The 17,486-nt window shown below is 36.7% G+C and overlaps 1 protein-coding gene across 4 annotated transcripts in view; it reads left to right on the top strand.

Moving 5' to 3' along the window:
* BCAP29 (B cell receptor associated protein 29) overlaps positions 1 to 17,486 on the top strand; it is a 69,895-nt gene that overhangs the window by 39,994 nt on the left and 12,415 nt on the right. The window contains exon 7 of one of the 4 annotated variants that reach the window (XM_036918985.2): positions 7,538 to 8,849. The exons of the other annotated variants lie outside the window; for them this stretch is intronic. Within the exon in view, the coding sequence (XP_036774880.1) occupies positions 7,538 to 7,632 (95 nt within the window). The 3' untranslated portion in view covers positions 7,633 to 8,849. Of the gene's footprint in view, positions 1 to 7,537; positions 8,850 to 17,486 lie in introns of those variants that run through there. 4 annotated transcript variants of the gene reach the window in all.

The raw sequence follows: 17,486 nt of genomic DNA, 5'->3' as shown, positions 1-17,486 counted from the left end.
AGGTGTAATACAAATGGCTATGATAGCACAGAGTCTCGAGAGAGAGATTGATTCTTACTGGCAGAGTTGGGGTAAAATTCATGGAGGAGGTATTTGAGCTGCATCTCAGGGATGAAAGGGATTTCAGAAGCAGAGATGGACAGTGAGTGTCCTCCCCCAGCTTCAGGCACAGAAACCACGGATAAAAAGCCGCTGTGCCTAAGCTTGTGGTTTATAGCAGGGTAGAGTGGAAGTGAGGCTGGCAAGAAAGCTGAGACAAGATCTGGGGGCCATGGGTACCATGCTTAGAAATCCAGAAGGTATTCTGAAATAAATGCAGAGGTGGCAGCAAATTGTTAGCAAGAAAATGGAGAGCAAGAAGCAGTCTTTTGCCAAGTAATTTGTGGACAGAAATTTAGAGAAAAGAATAAAATAACTCAAATGCGTAGATCTCTTTATTAAGGAATTCTTTTGCACAATTTCTTTGTTTAAGATGTTGAAAACATCTAGTATTTGGGAATGTGGAGTTTAAAGTTACTCAGACTTGGTTTGAGACAAGCTTTCACTCACTAGCCCCTGTGTGCCCCTGAGGAAGACACTTAGTAGAAGCTGTACTTCTTCATGAAGTTGTTGCATATGTAAAGCACATGGCCCAGAGCCTGGGCTATGTTAAAACTTCAAAAATTGTGAGACATTATTATTATTATTATTATTATTATTATTATTTCTATCAGAAAACTTTCCATGTGAAATAGGGAATGACTGAAGCAAAAAAAGAAGTTTAGACTTTAACTTTCAACCTAAAAAAAAATTGTCAGAACTAATTTAAAACATTTTTCTTAAGTTTAGGGATAATTTTTCTGACACTGACTTTCCAAATACATGTAGTACTGCCTTTTTCATATAGCATAATGAACAGATACTCAAATTTAAGGTAAAATCCTTTACAAGGTTTTAAATTGAAAAAGATAAAGACTTTATCACAGCCTGATCAGTTGTAAAACATTCAGCATTGAATGTTTGAATTGTTCATTTGCTCATTAAATCTGGGGTTGGTTTATAAAAGCAAAATATAATAAAAACGCTGTTCTCATAACAAAAGGAACAAAACAGCAGCAGACTCACAGACACCAAGAAGGGACTAGTGGTTACCAAAGGGAAGGAGTTGGGGAAGATGGGTGTGGAGGGAGAAGGGGATTACGGGGCACTATAATTTGCAATCACAATATAGGTAGGTCATCATGGAAAAGACAGTACAGCGTGGACAAGACAATGACTCTATAACATCTTACTGTGCTGATAGACAATGAGTACAATAGAAGGGGTGAGGACTTGATAATAATGGGTGAATGTTGAAACCACTGTGTTGTTTATGTGAAACCATCATGAGATTGTATATCAATGATACTGTAAAAATTAGGGTAATTAATTAATTAATTAAAATAAAACCCCTCAAAAAGTAGAATTGGCAATAAGCAATGGGAAAATATATATATATATGTAAATGAATGAATGAATGTAAGCAAGCACTGTTCTTTTCTGTGGGTGTCTTAGAAAGACGTTAGTTGGGCCCAGGGTGTTTCACTTGGCTGGTGTTTAAAAGTTCAGCACACCAGTGAGATGAATTCATATTTGCTTTAGAAGCTAAAGCATGAGTTTTTGCTTTAGAGGTGCCTGATGGAGGCATTTCCATGTGAAAATTCAACCAGAGTCTCAAATCAGCTTTCCAAAATCAAACTTGTCTCCTCCAAATTATCCCCTCTTTTGTTTCTTGACTCAGTCACTTTTGAAATGAATCGAAAGCAATCAGCTAAGAAAATGAACTGGAAAATTAAAGGAAGAAAAAACCCGTTCTTTCTAAAATTAAATTTCATTGCACTATCCCTTTGTTTCCTCTATAAGAAAAATTGGTAGAGATAAAATGGGAAACTTTTTAAAACTTTCAGTATAATTTGGACCTTCCTCTTATGTTCTGATACTTTATTTTATAGTTCTTAGTAAATTTCTAATTTAAAAGAAACAGATGAAACTTAAAAGTGTTATATTAGAACAGGACCAGCAAACTATGGCCCATGGGCCAAATCCAGCCTACTTTTTTTTTTTTTAATTAAAGTGTCATTAATACACAATCTTAGGTTTTTTCAAATGTACAACAGTGGTTCAACAGTTACCCATATTATTAAATCCTCACCCCCTACAGAGTGGTTACTATCTATCAATGTAGAAAGGTGTTACAGAATCATTGACCATATTCCCTGTCTTGCTTTTATAAATTAAATTTTATTAGAACAGAGGTGCACTTGTTTACATATTTTCTGTTGACTGCAGAGTTGAGTAGACTGGATAGAGTCTGAGTGGTACAGAGAGCTAAAAATATTTGCTATCTAGACTTAAGTATTTATTATTTAGGATCTTCAAATAAAGAGTACCTTTTATAGAGTAAATGATGCTGAAAATAATTTGGTTCTGCTGTTAATGCTGCTGTAAAATTTGCTATACACCTAAGTGCTTGTTGAATACTGATCACTGAATACTGTATAGTAAAACTAGTTCTTTGTTTATAGTCAAAGAAAATTTACATCTTCAATTCTCATATATGATGGGTTGGAAATTCTTCTAGATTCCATGTACTGCTTCTGCTTACACATGAAATTGCTTTATAAAGCATACCCTTTTCAAAGCAATTTGTATAATCTGTACTTAGACAGTTCTTTGCCTGAAATGTACATCCTGATTTTTAAGTTATAGTTTATATTACTCTTTGCTGAGTAAAAGAGCCAAAATTGTTTTCTTAAATATATTGCTTAGCAACCTAAGATTAATGAAGGAAGTCTTTATTTATTATTGATACTTCTTTCACCAACTGCACATACAGTGGAGCTGATTTTATTTATTAAATCAGAAACCCTGTTTATCTATTCCCTCCCTGGCCAGTAGTCTTTAGAGTGTTATCATGTCTTAAGTCCATTTCTTCACTAAAACTCAAAACACTTGAGCCATGAACCTCATTCATATTCCCAGTTCCCCAGAAGAGATGGGCAGGCATTAATATACCTAGTGGCAGGTAGAGAAATTGAGACCTGAAGAAAAATCATTCATTTCCCATATGTTCTTTGCATGAGAAGAGTAAACTATACTTGGTTTTATTCATTACCATTTACTCTATAGTATAATTACTTAATGCAGCTTTGCTTCTATTACAGAAACGTTGTAATCTTCCTCTTGCAGAGCATTAGGGGCATTTCTACACAAAGCCACCAGAGCAGTTTGTCAACATCACAGATCTGATCATACCTCTGCACTGTTTAAACCTCATTACTGTCACTCTTATGGTCTTCAGGATGGCACACAGTCTTCTGTGATCTGGCCCCCAGCATCATCTCCAGCTTTGTCACCCACCCTTGTCCAATCCAAATTTTATGTACAGCTTTATGAAGTACATAGTCTGTAGTTCTCCTTACAGTGGTATTTCATACTTCTCCCATTTGCCCAGGTCTGCTGGTCCATCTGCCTGTAACACCCTCTGCCTTCACTTTTCTCAGTAGTTTATGCTCACCCTTCACTTCCAACGTTGCCACCTGTAGACTTCCTGAAAATGCTCTCCCTTCTGTTGGGGTTGAGTGGCCACCTTCCAGGCCTCCTTATTCCTGCATGGCCACTTATTTCATAGTGTACTCTGTAGAAATTTTATCTTTGTTTACCTTTCTTACTAGATTATAAGTGCTATGAAGGCAAGGGGCACATCTAAATCAACTCTGTGTCTCCAGCATGCACCTGGTGTTCTAGGCCTGGTATATAATAGATAAGAAAAAGTCTCACACCTCGACACCGACTCTGGTGCCCTCTCTCCCTCCTCACTCAGTTCATGCATGGTTCATCATGATTAATGTTCTTACAAACTACACATCTCCTTCATCTCCCTGCCCCATCCCTTCTCCCTCCCCTCTTCCTCCTCCACTCCCATGGCACTCAAGGACCTACCCCCGGTAACAGCCAAATGTCCAATTACTTGGTATCTGCACCCAAAAACATCTCAGCATTTCTGAAGGGACTGACTTTTTGCTTTAAATAAATGGTCACTGAATTCAAATGGGCCCTCAACACTATGTGACAGTCCTTTTGCAAATCTCTAAAATCTTCACTTTTCCACTCTCCAAATTCTGTTGGATCTTTTTATGTCACTTCTGAATTCTAAGTCTACCCTACTTAATTGGTCACAAAGAATTAATCAGACAAAAACTTCATCTTCTCACCAGCAAAACTACCATCCTCCACACAGCATGGCTCAAACTCTCTGCCTGTCCTTGGGTTACAGTGGATTAAATAATCCCTTTTCTAGGGCTGTGGATTCCAACACCACTATTCTTCTCAGGAATTTTGTTTCTACAATAACCCCCACACTTCCTGTCATCTAAAGACATCTTCTGGGATCTCCTATACAGAAAAGCAAAAACGTCCCTTTGTCTCATATTTTTCCAGTTACTACCTAACTTCTCTGCCTCTATTTCAGGGCAAAATTTCTTTTTTTCCTTTTAACTTTTTATTCAGACATAATTTCACACTCCCAGGAAAGATGTGAAAATAATATTTTAAAAATTCCTCTACACCCTTCACTTAGTTACCCAAATGATAACATTTTACCTTCACTTTATCCTTTTCCCCCACTCTCTTAGTACTACTCTTTCACTTCTTATTTTGATATTGTCCAAATGATGATTTTCTAATTCCCTTATTCCTTCTACATTTGTTAGATGCCATTCTATTATAAGGATGAACTTTCCTTTATGCCCCAGTTATTTATGTGTTTGTATTTGTTTAACTTGCTCAATTTATAATCCATCATGTGCATTATATTTTATTATTCAGATTGTCTCAGATTTGGCCAGTGGGAATATTTTCAGTCTGGGTCCTGAATCATTCTGTCATGCCCCCGTTTTGTGAGCACTTACTTTCTGTTATAACAAGGTATTCTAAGCTCATCTTGTACTTTTCCTCCTCCAGCCCTTGAATCGACCATTTCAACAAACCTTGGTTCCTATAGGTGGGGAATGGTATTTGGAAAATAAAATCTGGGTCCTAGTTCAGCACATTGCTTCTGGAGTGTCATTGTTTCTAGGCCTTCCAAGCAGACAGAACTGATAGTAGCTTAAATGTCACCTCTTTAGAAAAACCTTTCCTGACCACTCAATCTGTTGTAGCCATATAGTCATTCTCTGTCCCTTCACCCCATTATAACTTTGTGCATGAAACTTACCACTTACTGTTGGTAGGTCTCTTTATTGTGTGTCTTCCTCCCCACTTGACAGTCAGTGTTAGGAGAGCAAAGACCCTCACTGACTTCACCATACCCCAAGCACTGAGAAGAGTGCCTAATGCCTAGTAGGCATTCCATCAGTTGCTGAATGGATAGCTGAGTGGGTAACTTCCTTGTCTTAGGATGTTTCATCTGTGTAACAGCCTCATCTTTCATAGTCATGAACAGCAGGAATCTTTGGAGGGACTCTTAAAACATTTCACAGATTCTCAGCATTGGAGACTACCAGAAAAATTTCCTTCCTCCATATCCTTGATGAAAACAGTAAAGTTTGCCATTGGTATTAAAGAGCTTATTTCTCACAGCTCTTTCTGTATTTGTTGCACATATTGATCCTAATTATGATTTCAAAACACTATTATTATTAACCCTAATTTTAAATGCTTTATGAAGTTCATGCTCCTTTACTAGAATACTTGCTTTTCCTTTATCCACTTTCTCACAGCCTACTCACTGACTTTTTTTAATATTACCAGCTTGGTTCTTGTTTATTTTTTCATACATACTATAATATATAATTTTAAAGCATCAAAATATTTATACAGATGAAAATTTTAATTTTTATTTAAAACAAAGGAATTTGGATATCATATTTTAGGCTTTTGCTTAGATAGTACTCATAGCCTAGTGAATATTACGATGTCTGGTTCTGTATACATGGTGCTTTATTTTGTTTTGGTTTTTTCCTATTGTCTATTTTTTAAATAAACATTTTATGTTAGAACATTTTAGATTTAGAGAAAAATTAACAAGATAGTCCATAGAATTCCCACACAACCCCACACTGTTTCCCTTATTATTAAGGTCTTCCATTAATGGGGTACATTTATACAATTAATTAACCAGTATTGATACATTATTATTGACTAAAGCCCATACATAATTCCTATCACCTTAGTTTTCACCTAATACCATTTTTCTTTTCCAGGATCTCATTCAGGATACCACATTCCACTTAGTAGTCATGCCTCCCAAGGCTCCTCTTAACTATAGTAATTTCTAGAACTTACCTTTATTTTACATGATCTTGACAATTCAAAGAGTACTAGTCAGATATTTCGTAGAATCTTTCCCTACTGGAATTTATCTGATGTTTTTCTCATAACTAAACAAGGGTTATAAGATTTGAGAGCCATGGGTAAAGTGCCATTTTCTTCAGAATGTAACAAGTACATACGACATACCAACATGATCTACCACTGTGGGTGTTGACCATGATCACCTGGCTGAGGCAGTGTTTGTCAGATTTTTCAGCTATAAAGATAGATGCCATTTCTTTCCTTCTATCAATACTGCACTCTTTGGAAAGAAGTCACCATTCACAGCCCACGCATAGGATTATGCTATGTCCTTTATGGTAGAGTATCTGTGTAAATTAATTGGAACACTTACATACTGTCTGTTCTCCCCTATTTACTTACTTACTTTTATCACTGTGGGCTCATGGGCATTCATTTATTCTTTGGGTTATAATTTTTTTTATTAAGATATTATTGATATACACTCTTATGGAGGTTTCACATGAAAAAACAATGTGGTTACTACATTTACTCATATTATCAAGTCCCCACCCATACCCCAATGCAGTCACTGTCCGTCAGTGTGGTAAGATGCCACAGATCCACTATGTGCCTTCTCTGTGCCACACTGTTCTCCCTGTGATCCCCCACACCATGTGTACTAAGCATAATACCCCTCAATCCCCTTCTCCCTCCCTCCCCACCCCTCCTCCCATACCCCTCCCCTTTTGTAACCACTAGTCCCTTCTTGGAGTCTCTGAGTCTGCTGCTGTTTTGTTACTTCAGTTTTGCTTCATTGTACTCCACAAGTGAGGGAAATCATTTGGCACTTGTCTTTCTCCACCTGACTTATTTCACTGAGCGTAATATCCTCCAGCTCCATCCAGGTTGTTGCAAATGGTAGGATTTGTTTCTTTCTTATGGATGAATAATATTCCATTGTGTATATGTACCACATCTTCTTTATCCATTCATCTACTGATGGATACTTAGGTTGCTTCCATATCTTGGCTATTGTAAAAAGTGCTGTGATAAACGTAGGGCTGCATATGTCTTTTTTAATCTGAAAAGTATTCTTTGGGTAAATTCCAAGGAGTGGGATTTCCGGGTCAAATGGTATTTCTATTTTTAATTTTTTGAGGAACCTCCATACTGCTTTCCACAATGGTTGAACTAGCTTACATTCTTTGGGTTATAATTTAACACTTTTATTTTTCTTGCCCAGGTTTTCCACTGTGGGCCACTGGGTGTCTTTCAGCTGGCTGCTGTCTCCCTTTGACACATCCCATCATTGTGGATTTTTTTGTCTTTATTTTTTGAGTACTTCCTTATTTTTTGATACTGCAAGATGTTCTGTGCTTATCTTGTATATACCCTTCCCCATCCCTGGAATCAGTGTTTTAGGTTTTTTTTGTTAACTGAACTGGTTTCTATGATGCTGTTTGTTTGGTTTTGTTTTTAATTTTGGATTAGCATGAGGTATTTGTAACATGACTATATTTTTATCAAGATATTTCAAGAATAGTCTGTTTGCTTTGTGGCTCTCTAGCTATCCTGAATATTTTGTTTTTTGATGAAAGATATAATTGTTTTTAGTTGCAACCAGGCTTCCCATCAAGTGACTAAAGTAGTACCTCATTGTTTACCCAACATTTATCATATTTTTAAGAAATGAATTGGTTCCACACAAGTGAATTTTCAGATGCTTAAAGCTTACACTTTATATTTATCTGTTCTTTCCTTCCTGCAAGGAACGTATTTAAGCACCTTCCATGTGGTAGGCGCTGTGCTGGGTGCTCAGAACAGAAACAAGGCAAAGCTCATTTTCTTGAGCAGCCCACAGCCTCATGGGGACATAGTTAGCCTTCAGCATGGTAAGTGCTGAAACAGAGGTCAGCTCAAGAAGAAGTAGGAGCCAGCGGTGGAGATCAAGCACAATTTCTTGACATTTTGGAGGGTGAATGTCAATTAGCCAGATGAAATAGGAGAGAATGAGTGAGACAGGGAGGTTAAAGGGTGGGCAGGATATTTAACAAAATGAGCAGCATGTAACTGAAACAGAGTGTGGCATTTTTGAAGTACAACAAAGGAGCTCCACATAATTGGAACACAAAATTAGATGGCAGTGATGAGAGTTGAGCAGAGGCCTAGGATCCATCTTGCAGGGACTCACATGCCCTGTTTATACATTGACATTTTGGGAGCACCATTGGAAGGGCTTTTAGGAAGAAGAAGAATCACTTTAACAGTACTGTGAACAATGAGTTAGAGTAACCAGGAAACTACGTGAGGAACCCATTTTAGTAATCTAAATTAACGATGAGAACAGTGGTAACAGATGGAGTGGAGCAGATGGATTGGTGAGATACAAAGGAAGTACAATCAACAAACCTTATCAACATATGGGTAGGAGGCTACAAGACAATGGGTAATGATTGGAAGGTGATGAATAAAACAGACCAGACCTGACAATATAGGCATGTACAAAAATAACCATAATACAATTAAACCATAATTTATATTCCTTATGAACAGAAGTTTGTGTGTCTACTTTCCAAATATCATAGAGGTATTTTTGTAGATTAACAGTCCAATAATTGATCACAGGTAAAGGAATAGTACAAATAAGGATTATGTACTGAACAGCTCCAGTGTATCATACTTTGCAGTTCTCTAAATTAGAACCAAATATACTGAAAAGAAACCAACACTAGGTATATGGAAATTTTTCAAATTAAAATTGTTTTCCTCTGGTGGAATCCTTATAGCTGTTGTACAATAGCCAACTTTCATGTCATGTCAGTGCCTCTAAAATTTTTCTCTTGCACTTCCTGGCAGAGCTTAGCTGGTAGTGTCTGTTATCTCTGGTAGAAATCATAGTAATACACTACATTTCCACAGTGCATTAGTCTCCCCAGTTCCTCCTACTGTGCAAATAGCTCAATTAATGTGAGTTTGGCACTTGGAAAGCCACAAATATTTTTGGACTGCTTACATGCCATTTATGCAAACATTTTACACAAACGTTTTGGCTTACTACATGTCACTATAACATTAGTTGGGTGGTGTTCTCTGTATTAATAAATGATGCATGTGTCTCAGAAAGTTCCTGGTGACTAGGACATAATCTAATTTCTGATAGAATCTGGCCAACATTCTCATGAAATATCTCAGCATTTCCATAAAGCCAATGGCAAGTGAGAGAAACTCATTTTTGCAGGTGAGAAAATTGAAATAGTGACTTAGATGTATCACTTCAAGCCTCCTTGTCTAATAATGTCTTTCCTATATATGTTGTTTCCAAAATAATATGGTTCAAAATAAAACAAGCATATTCAAATGTCAGATAACAAGTTTATATAATCCCTTAGTCACAAAGGCAGTTCCAGAAGGAGGTAGAGGTATCCAAAACAGAATATTGTTATTTTTATAAAGTAAGAGATAGTGAAAGGACTGGGAAATAGCCCAAAAGGTTCCTAGACAATAACAGCCTCTCTTAATTGGACTGAATTCAATAAGACAATAATCATTAGTTTTATGACTATCCATTGAAATACAAAACAAAATAAACACAGTTCATACATTAATTTGAAAAGTGCCAGAAAAGCAGAATTTGTCTGCAGTTAATTTTGTTATAACTTCATACCAGTAGTTTTCAGAATGATATCAGTTACAGATTCAACCCCTATCAAAACCCCTATACAAGTGGTTTTCTGCCTTCTTTTACAAATTTGTTGGACCACCTTACTCATTCCCTCTCCTAACAATTCATGAGAAAAATGAGGATAAGTTCTTAATGAGGAACCAGTAAGTCGTAATCCAAGATTTACTGAATTTCCTAAGTAATTTATTCATGTCAGAAATTTAAGTATAAATCATTTTTAACATTAAGATGAATTCCTGTTCAATACAAACTCCTGACCAACATACTTTTTTATTGAAGAATAATTGATGTACAATATTATGTTAGTTTCAGGTGTACAACAGAGTGAATTGATGTTTATATACATTATGAAATGTTCACAAGTCTAGTTACCATCTGTCACTATACAAAGTTGTTGAAATATTGACTATATTCCCTATGCTCTATATTACATCCCTGTGTCTTATTTTACAACTGAAAGATTGTACCCCTTAATCTCCTTTACCCATGTCATCCATCCCCACACCTGCTTCTCCTCTAGCAACCATTAGTTTGTTCTCTGTGTCCATGAGTATGTTTTTGTTTAGTTTTTTTTGTACTTGTTTTTTAGATTCCACCTATACATGAAATCATTCAGTGTCCTCCTCTAACTTACTCCACTTAGCATGCACCTGTGCTGTCACAAATGCCAAGATTTCATTCTTTTTTATGGCTGCATAATATTCCATTGTATACATTTTGTGTGTGTGTGTGTGTATACCTCGTCTTCTTTATCCATTTGTCTATCAGTGGGCATTTAAATTGCTTCCAAATCTTGGCTGTTGTAAATAATGCTGTGATGAACATAGGGTACATATATCTTTTTTATTAACGTTCTTGTTTTCTTTGGATAAGTACCTAGAAATGGAATTGCTGGGTCATAAGTAGGTCTACTTTTAATTTTTGAGGAACCTCCATACTGTTTTTCATAGACAACTGCATGAATTTACATTCCCCAAACAATGCATGAAAATTGCCTTTTATCCATATCCTCACCAGTGCTTATTATTTCCTGTCCTTTTGATACTGAGAGGTGTGAGGTGATACTGTGATTTTGGTTAGTGACTTTGAGCATCATTACCTAGTCTGCTGATCAATCTATATGTCTTCTTTGCAAAAACATCTATTCGAGTACTCTGCCCATTTTTAAATCAAATGGTTTGCTTTTTGATATTGAATTGTATGAATTATTTGTATACACTGAAAGTTAACCCCTTATAGGATATGTTATCTGTGAAGAATATCTTCTCTCATTCAGTAGGTTGGCTCTTTGTTTTGTGGATAGTTTCCTACACAGGGCAAAAGCTTTTTAGTTTGCTTTAGTCACATTTGTTTATTTTTACGACTGTTCTCCTTGCCTGATAGACAGGCTCAAAAGAATATTAAGACCAATGTCAGAGCACTTACTCCTGTATTTTCTTCTAGGAGTTTTGTTTTCAGATCTTGCATTTAAGTCTGTAATCCATTATGAGTTTATTTTTGTTTGTAGTATAAGAAAGAGGTCCAGTTTCATTCTTTTGCATATAGCTGTCCAGTTTTCCTGGCACAGTTTATTAAAGGGTCTTTCTTCTATCCATTACATATTCATGCTTACATTGTCATGTTAATTGACCATATAAGCATGGATTTATTTCTGGGCTCTCTAGTCTGTTCCATTGATTTATATGTCTTTTGTGCCAGTCAGTACCATACTTTTTTGATTACTATTGCTTTGTAATATAGTTTGAAGTCTGAGGGTATGGTACTCCAACTTTGTTCCTCTTTCTCAAGTTTCTTTGGCTATTCAGGGTCTTCTGTAGTTCCATACAGATTTTAGGATTATTTTTCTCTAGTTCTGTGAAAACTGCCATTAGGATTTTGATAGGGGTTGAATCTGTAACTGATATCTAGTTTCATGTAATTATGGTCAGAAAAGATACTTCATATGATTTCAGACATTTTAATATATTGAGACTTTTTTTATGGCCTAACAAGTCTGTATCTGGTTTAATATGTCATTTAAGGCCAATGTTTTCTTATTTTCTATCTGGATCTTCTATTCTTTGATGTAAGTAGGGTGTTAAAGTACCTAGTATTATTGTGTTACTGTGAATTTCCCCCTTTGCATTTGTTAATATTTGTTTTATATATTTAGGTGCGCCTCTGTTGGGTACATAAATTTTTACAGGTGTTATAGCTCCTTGTTAAACTGATCCCTTTATCATTTTATTGTGACCTTCTTTGTCTCTTGTTACAGCCTTTGTTTTAAAGTCTAGTTTGTCTGGTGCAAGTATTTCTACCCTAGCTTTCTTTTCATTTCCATTTGCATGGAATATCTTTTTCCATACCTTTACTTTCTGTCTGTGTGTGTGTTCAGATCTGAAGTGAGTCTCTTGTATATAGCATATAGGTGGGTCTTTTTTTTTTCCTTTTTTATTAAGGTATTATTGATACACAATCTTATGCTCAGATTTCACATGAGCAACATTGTGGTTATTGTATTCCTCCTATTATCAAGTCCCCACCATATATCCCATCACAGTCACTGTCCATCAGCATAGTAAGCTTCTCTGTGCTATATTTCCTTCCCTGTGCACCCCTGTATTATGTGTGCTAATCATAATGCCCTTTAATCCTCTTATCCCTCCCTTCCCACCCAGTCCCTTTCTCTTTGGTAACTGTTAGTCCATTCTTGGGTTCTGTGAGTCTGCTGCTGTTTTGTTCCTTCAGTTTTTGCTTTGTTCTTATACTCCATAGATGAGTGAAATCATTTGGTACTTGTCTTTCTCCATCTAGCTTATTTCACTGAGCATAATACCCTCTAGCTCCATCCATGTTGTTGCAAATGGTAGGATTTGTTTTCTTCTTACAGCTGAATAATATTCCATTGTGTATATGTACCACATCTTCTTTATCCATTCATCTACTGATGGACACTTCAGTTGCTTCCATTTCTTGGCTATTGTAAATAGTGCTGCAATAAACATAGGGGTGCATATGCCTTTTTTCAAACTGGGCTGCTGCATTCTTGGGTAAATTCCTAGAAGTGGAATTCCTGGGTCAAATGGTATTTCTATTTTGAGCTTTTTGAGGAACCTCCATACTGCTTTGAGGTTGAACTAATTTATATTCCCACCAGCAGTGTAGGAAGGTTCCCCTTTCTCCACAACTTCGCCAACATTTGTTGTTGTTTGTCTTTTGGATAGTGGCAATCCTTACTGGTGTGAGGTGATATCTCACTGTGGTTTTAATTTGCATTTCCCTGATGACTAGTGATGTGGAGCATCTTTTCATGTGCCTATTGGCCATCTGAATTTCTTCTTTGGAGAAGTGTGTGTTCAAATCCTCTGCCCATTTTTTAATTGTGTTATTTGTTTTTTGGTTGTTAAGGCATGTGAGCTCTTTATTTATTTTGGATGTCAACCCCTTATCGGATATGTCTTTTATGAATATATTTTCCTGTACTGTGGGATGCCTTTTTGTTCTACTGATGGTGTCCCTTGCTGTTTAATTTTTTTTAAGTATTATTGATATACACTCTTAATGAAGGTTTCACATGAAAAAACAATGTGGTTACTACATTTTACCCGTATTATCAAGTCCCCACCCATACCCCAATGCAGGCACTGTCCCACTTGTTCATTTTTGCTTTTGTTTCCCTTGCCCAAGGAGATATGTTCATGAGGGTCTTGTTTTTTTATCCATTCATTCACACTGTGTCTTTTGATTGGCACACCTAGTTCATTTACATTTAAAGTAATTATTGATAGGTATGTATTTATTGCCATTTTGTTGATTGTTTTCTGGTTGTCTCTGTAGTTCTTTGTTCCTTCTTTATTCTGCTTTCTTGTTTTTTGTTTTTGTTTTTTTTGAGTGTTGATGCACTATAATTACATATGGCCATTGGGGAAGGCTGTACATCCAGCAAATGGCAGATGCTTATGCAGCCAGACTCAGCCTCAGCCCCTGCCCCACCATATACCATGTTCCTTAAGTTGGGCAGCCTCAACCTTCATTTAGATCCCAGCCCTACTCATCTCAGAAGGGCTTCTGATCCCCAACTCCATTTCCTCATTTGCAAATGGATATGAATCCATTTGGGTTTTATATGCATGGAAAATTGGAACATGGTCACTTTCATACAATGTGGCTGGGAGGACTATTTGACAGTATTTAACAACAGCCTCTTACCCATGCCCTCTTGCCTTCTTCACTCTTAAAGTTACTCTTAAGGAAATAATTAGACAAGCAAAAATATAAATATAAAGATATTCCTTGTAGCTTTATGATAGTAGAAAGTATAAACATTCTAAATGACCTATAAAAAGAGAACTGATTTGATTCTAAAGAGGTAATTCAGTTGACTTCTTTTTTACATATATTTCCTTTCTCAAGACCACAAAACTCTTGCAGATATTAAAAATAATGTCTGCTTATGAAACAATTAGAAATTTGAACACTGAGTGATGATACTAGGAATCGTTATTTTAGCTATGTAGTGGTTTTGTGGCTTTGTTAAAAATGAGTCTTCAACTTCTAGAGATGAATACTCAATATTTACACATGAGTTGTGTGGGTAAAATTGCAATATTTCCAGAATCTCCCGCCTGGCTTTAGTGCATCTGCATATCAATAGGTGTTTCCAAGGGGTGGAGAGAGTAAGTTAATCTCCATATCAATAGTTAATTACATGGGCAAGGGAGGGTTTATCTGGACCAGAGAGGTTGGGTGGAGCCCTCTCTTTTGCTGCAGCCTGGTCAGGAGATGGGATAACTGTTTGTAAGAAATAAACAAGTTTCTTAAACTTTATTTCTCCCTTTGACTGATTTTGGTTTCAAAGGTATCTTGTATTCTTGTTATTTGAGGACTTTAGTGTTATGTTTGGATTCTTTTCTCTTTATGTTTGTGTATCCTTCAGAGGTTTTTGGTTTTTGGTTATCATGAGGTACATATATAGCATCCTATGTATATAACAGTTTAAGTTTGTGGTCACTTAAATTTGAACATATTCTAATAGCACTACATATTACTCCTTTCCCCAACATTTATGTTTCAGACATCATATTTTATATCTCTTTTTGTGTTTGTATCTCTTAACTAATTATGGTAGATATACAATATTTAATTTAATAAATTTAGTAAATATTATAGATATACAATTGAGTTATACAATGACTTGATTTTACTACTTTTGTCTTTTAACCTTCTTACTAGCTTTATACCTGGTTGCATTACCTTTACTATATGTTTGCCTTCACCAATGAGATGTTTTTCTTTCCTACAATTTATTTCTAGTATGGCCTTTTCTTTTCACTTAAAGAACTACCTCTAATACTTCTTATAAAGCCAGTTTAGTGATAATTAACTCCTTTACATTTTACTTATCTAGGAAACGGTTTTATCTCCCCTTCAACTGTGAATAATAACCATGCTGGTATAGCATTCCTAGCTTAACTTTTTTCCTCTCACCACTTCAAAAATGTCATGCCATTCCCTTCTGGCCTATAAAGTTTCTGCTGCAAAATCAATTGATAGTCTTATGGGAGTTCTCTTTTACTTAACTTACTGCTTTTTTCTTGCTACTTTTAAGATTCTCTCTGTATCTTTAATTGTTGTTTTGTAATTATTATGTGTCTTGGTGTAGACCACCTTGAGTACATTTGTTTGGGGCTCTCTGTGCTTCCTAAACCTGGATGTCTCTTTCTTTCCCTAGGTCAGGGAAGTTTTTAGCTATTATTTCTTTAAATAAGTTTTCTGCCCCACTCTCTCTCTCTCTCTCTCTTCTCCTTCTGAGACCCCTGTAATGTGAATGTTAGTACATTTGATGTTGTTTCAGTAGTCCCTTAAACTTTTTTTTTTTTTCAGATTCTTTTATCTTTTAGCCATTCAGTTTAGGTGATTTCCACTACCCTATTTTCCAGGTCACTGATCTGTTCTGTATAATCTAATCTGTTGTTTATTCCCTCTAGTGTATTTTTCATTTCTGTTAATATATTCTTCAGCTCTGATTTGTGCATTCTACTATTTTCTCACTTTGTTGAGTTCTCATTGTATTCATCCATCCTACCAAGTTCAATAAGCATCTTTTGACCATTACTTTGAAACTTTTATCAGATTACTCATCTATTTTTTTTTTTTATGAGGTTTTGTCTCATTCTTTCATTTGAAATGTATTACTCTGTCTCCCCATTTTACCTACCTGTCTGTGTTGTTTCTATGTATTAGGTAGTTGAGCTACATCTCCCAGTCTTGAAGGAGCAGCCTATATAGATATCCTGTGGCGCCTGGAAGCACAATCCCTCCCTGGCCACCAGAGCCAGATTCTCCAGGGGTATTCCCTATGTGGGCTGTCTATGCCTCCTGTTGTGGGAACACTGGAACTACTGCAGCACACTGTCAGGTCTAGCTCCCAGCCCAATGAATGTGAGGCCCAGTTGCAACATGGCTGGCTACACTGCTGTGGGCATGCTGGCAGATGGGGCCTGCCAAGGCACAGCCTTGTGTGGGGCTCTCAGCAGGGCACACCCCTGGTGTTAATAGTCTAGAGGGAAGATTCCAAAATGGCAGCTGCCAGCATCAGGATCAGCGTGGTAGAATGCTTTAGTGACAGTGGCTGCCACCAGTATCTCAGTCCCCAGGAAAAGGCCCAGTTGCCGCCTGTCTCTCCAGCAGGCATTCCAAGATTAGTCAGTGGATATCCTTCCCCTGTTTATGCACTTTTCCATCTGATGTTTTTGTTTTTTTTTCTAGGTCAAGCTAGTCTGTACATGACCCTTTTAAGAGTAGGTTTTGCTTCCCCTACAGTTCAGTAAGTTTCCTAGATGTATTCTTGTTGGTTTTCAAATCCAGGTATTTTGGGGGCTCATCTTTCCTGTGCAGGATCTAAGGGTTGGGTGCTAATGTGGAGCTCGAATCTCCTGCTCCTCAGGGAAATGTTCTGTACCTTTGAGATCCCTCCTGACTGGAACACCACACCTGGGTATGTTTGTTTTTCCCCCTTTATTGAGACTGTATCTCTGCCTTTTCTACCCATCTCTGTGCCATCGCTTCTTGTGGAGCCTGTGTTTCGTCCCCTTCAGTGGGGATTTCCTACTTGTAGGTTTCCTTCAGGGGGAACTATTCCATATATAGTATGGAATTATTCCATAAAAATAACAAATTACTCCATTTGTTGTGTCTGTGGGAGGAAGTGAGCTCAGGATCTTCTTGTGCTGCCACCTTAGACCCTCTTGCTCCTGACTAACATTCTTAAAAATCACCATTATAGGCTAGTCAGACATTACTAGATTGTGGGATCTTCCTTGCTTTCTATATGCCAGAAATCCAGGCTTCTAAAGATTTTTAGTAAGGTCTGAAGATAACAACGTGTTTCATATTTTCAAGTAGCCTCTAGGAAATGCCTTGTAGAACCTAAATTGAAAACTACTATATAAGTCTTTACCCTGTGGCTGTGGTCCCAGTGAAATCTAACCACTACCAAAAATCACTTCCATACCTAACCCTTACTTTCACC

The sequence above is a fragment of the Manis pentadactyla genome, chromosome 7, assembly GCF_030020395.1.
Source record: "Manis pentadactyla isolate mManPen7 chromosome 7, mManPen7.hap1, whole genome shotgun sequence".
Classification (NCBI taxonomy): Eukaryota; Metazoa; Chordata; class Mammalia; order Pholidota; family Manidae; genus Manis; species Manis pentadactyla.
This window is presented reverse-complemented; position numbering and strand designations above follow the sequence as displayed.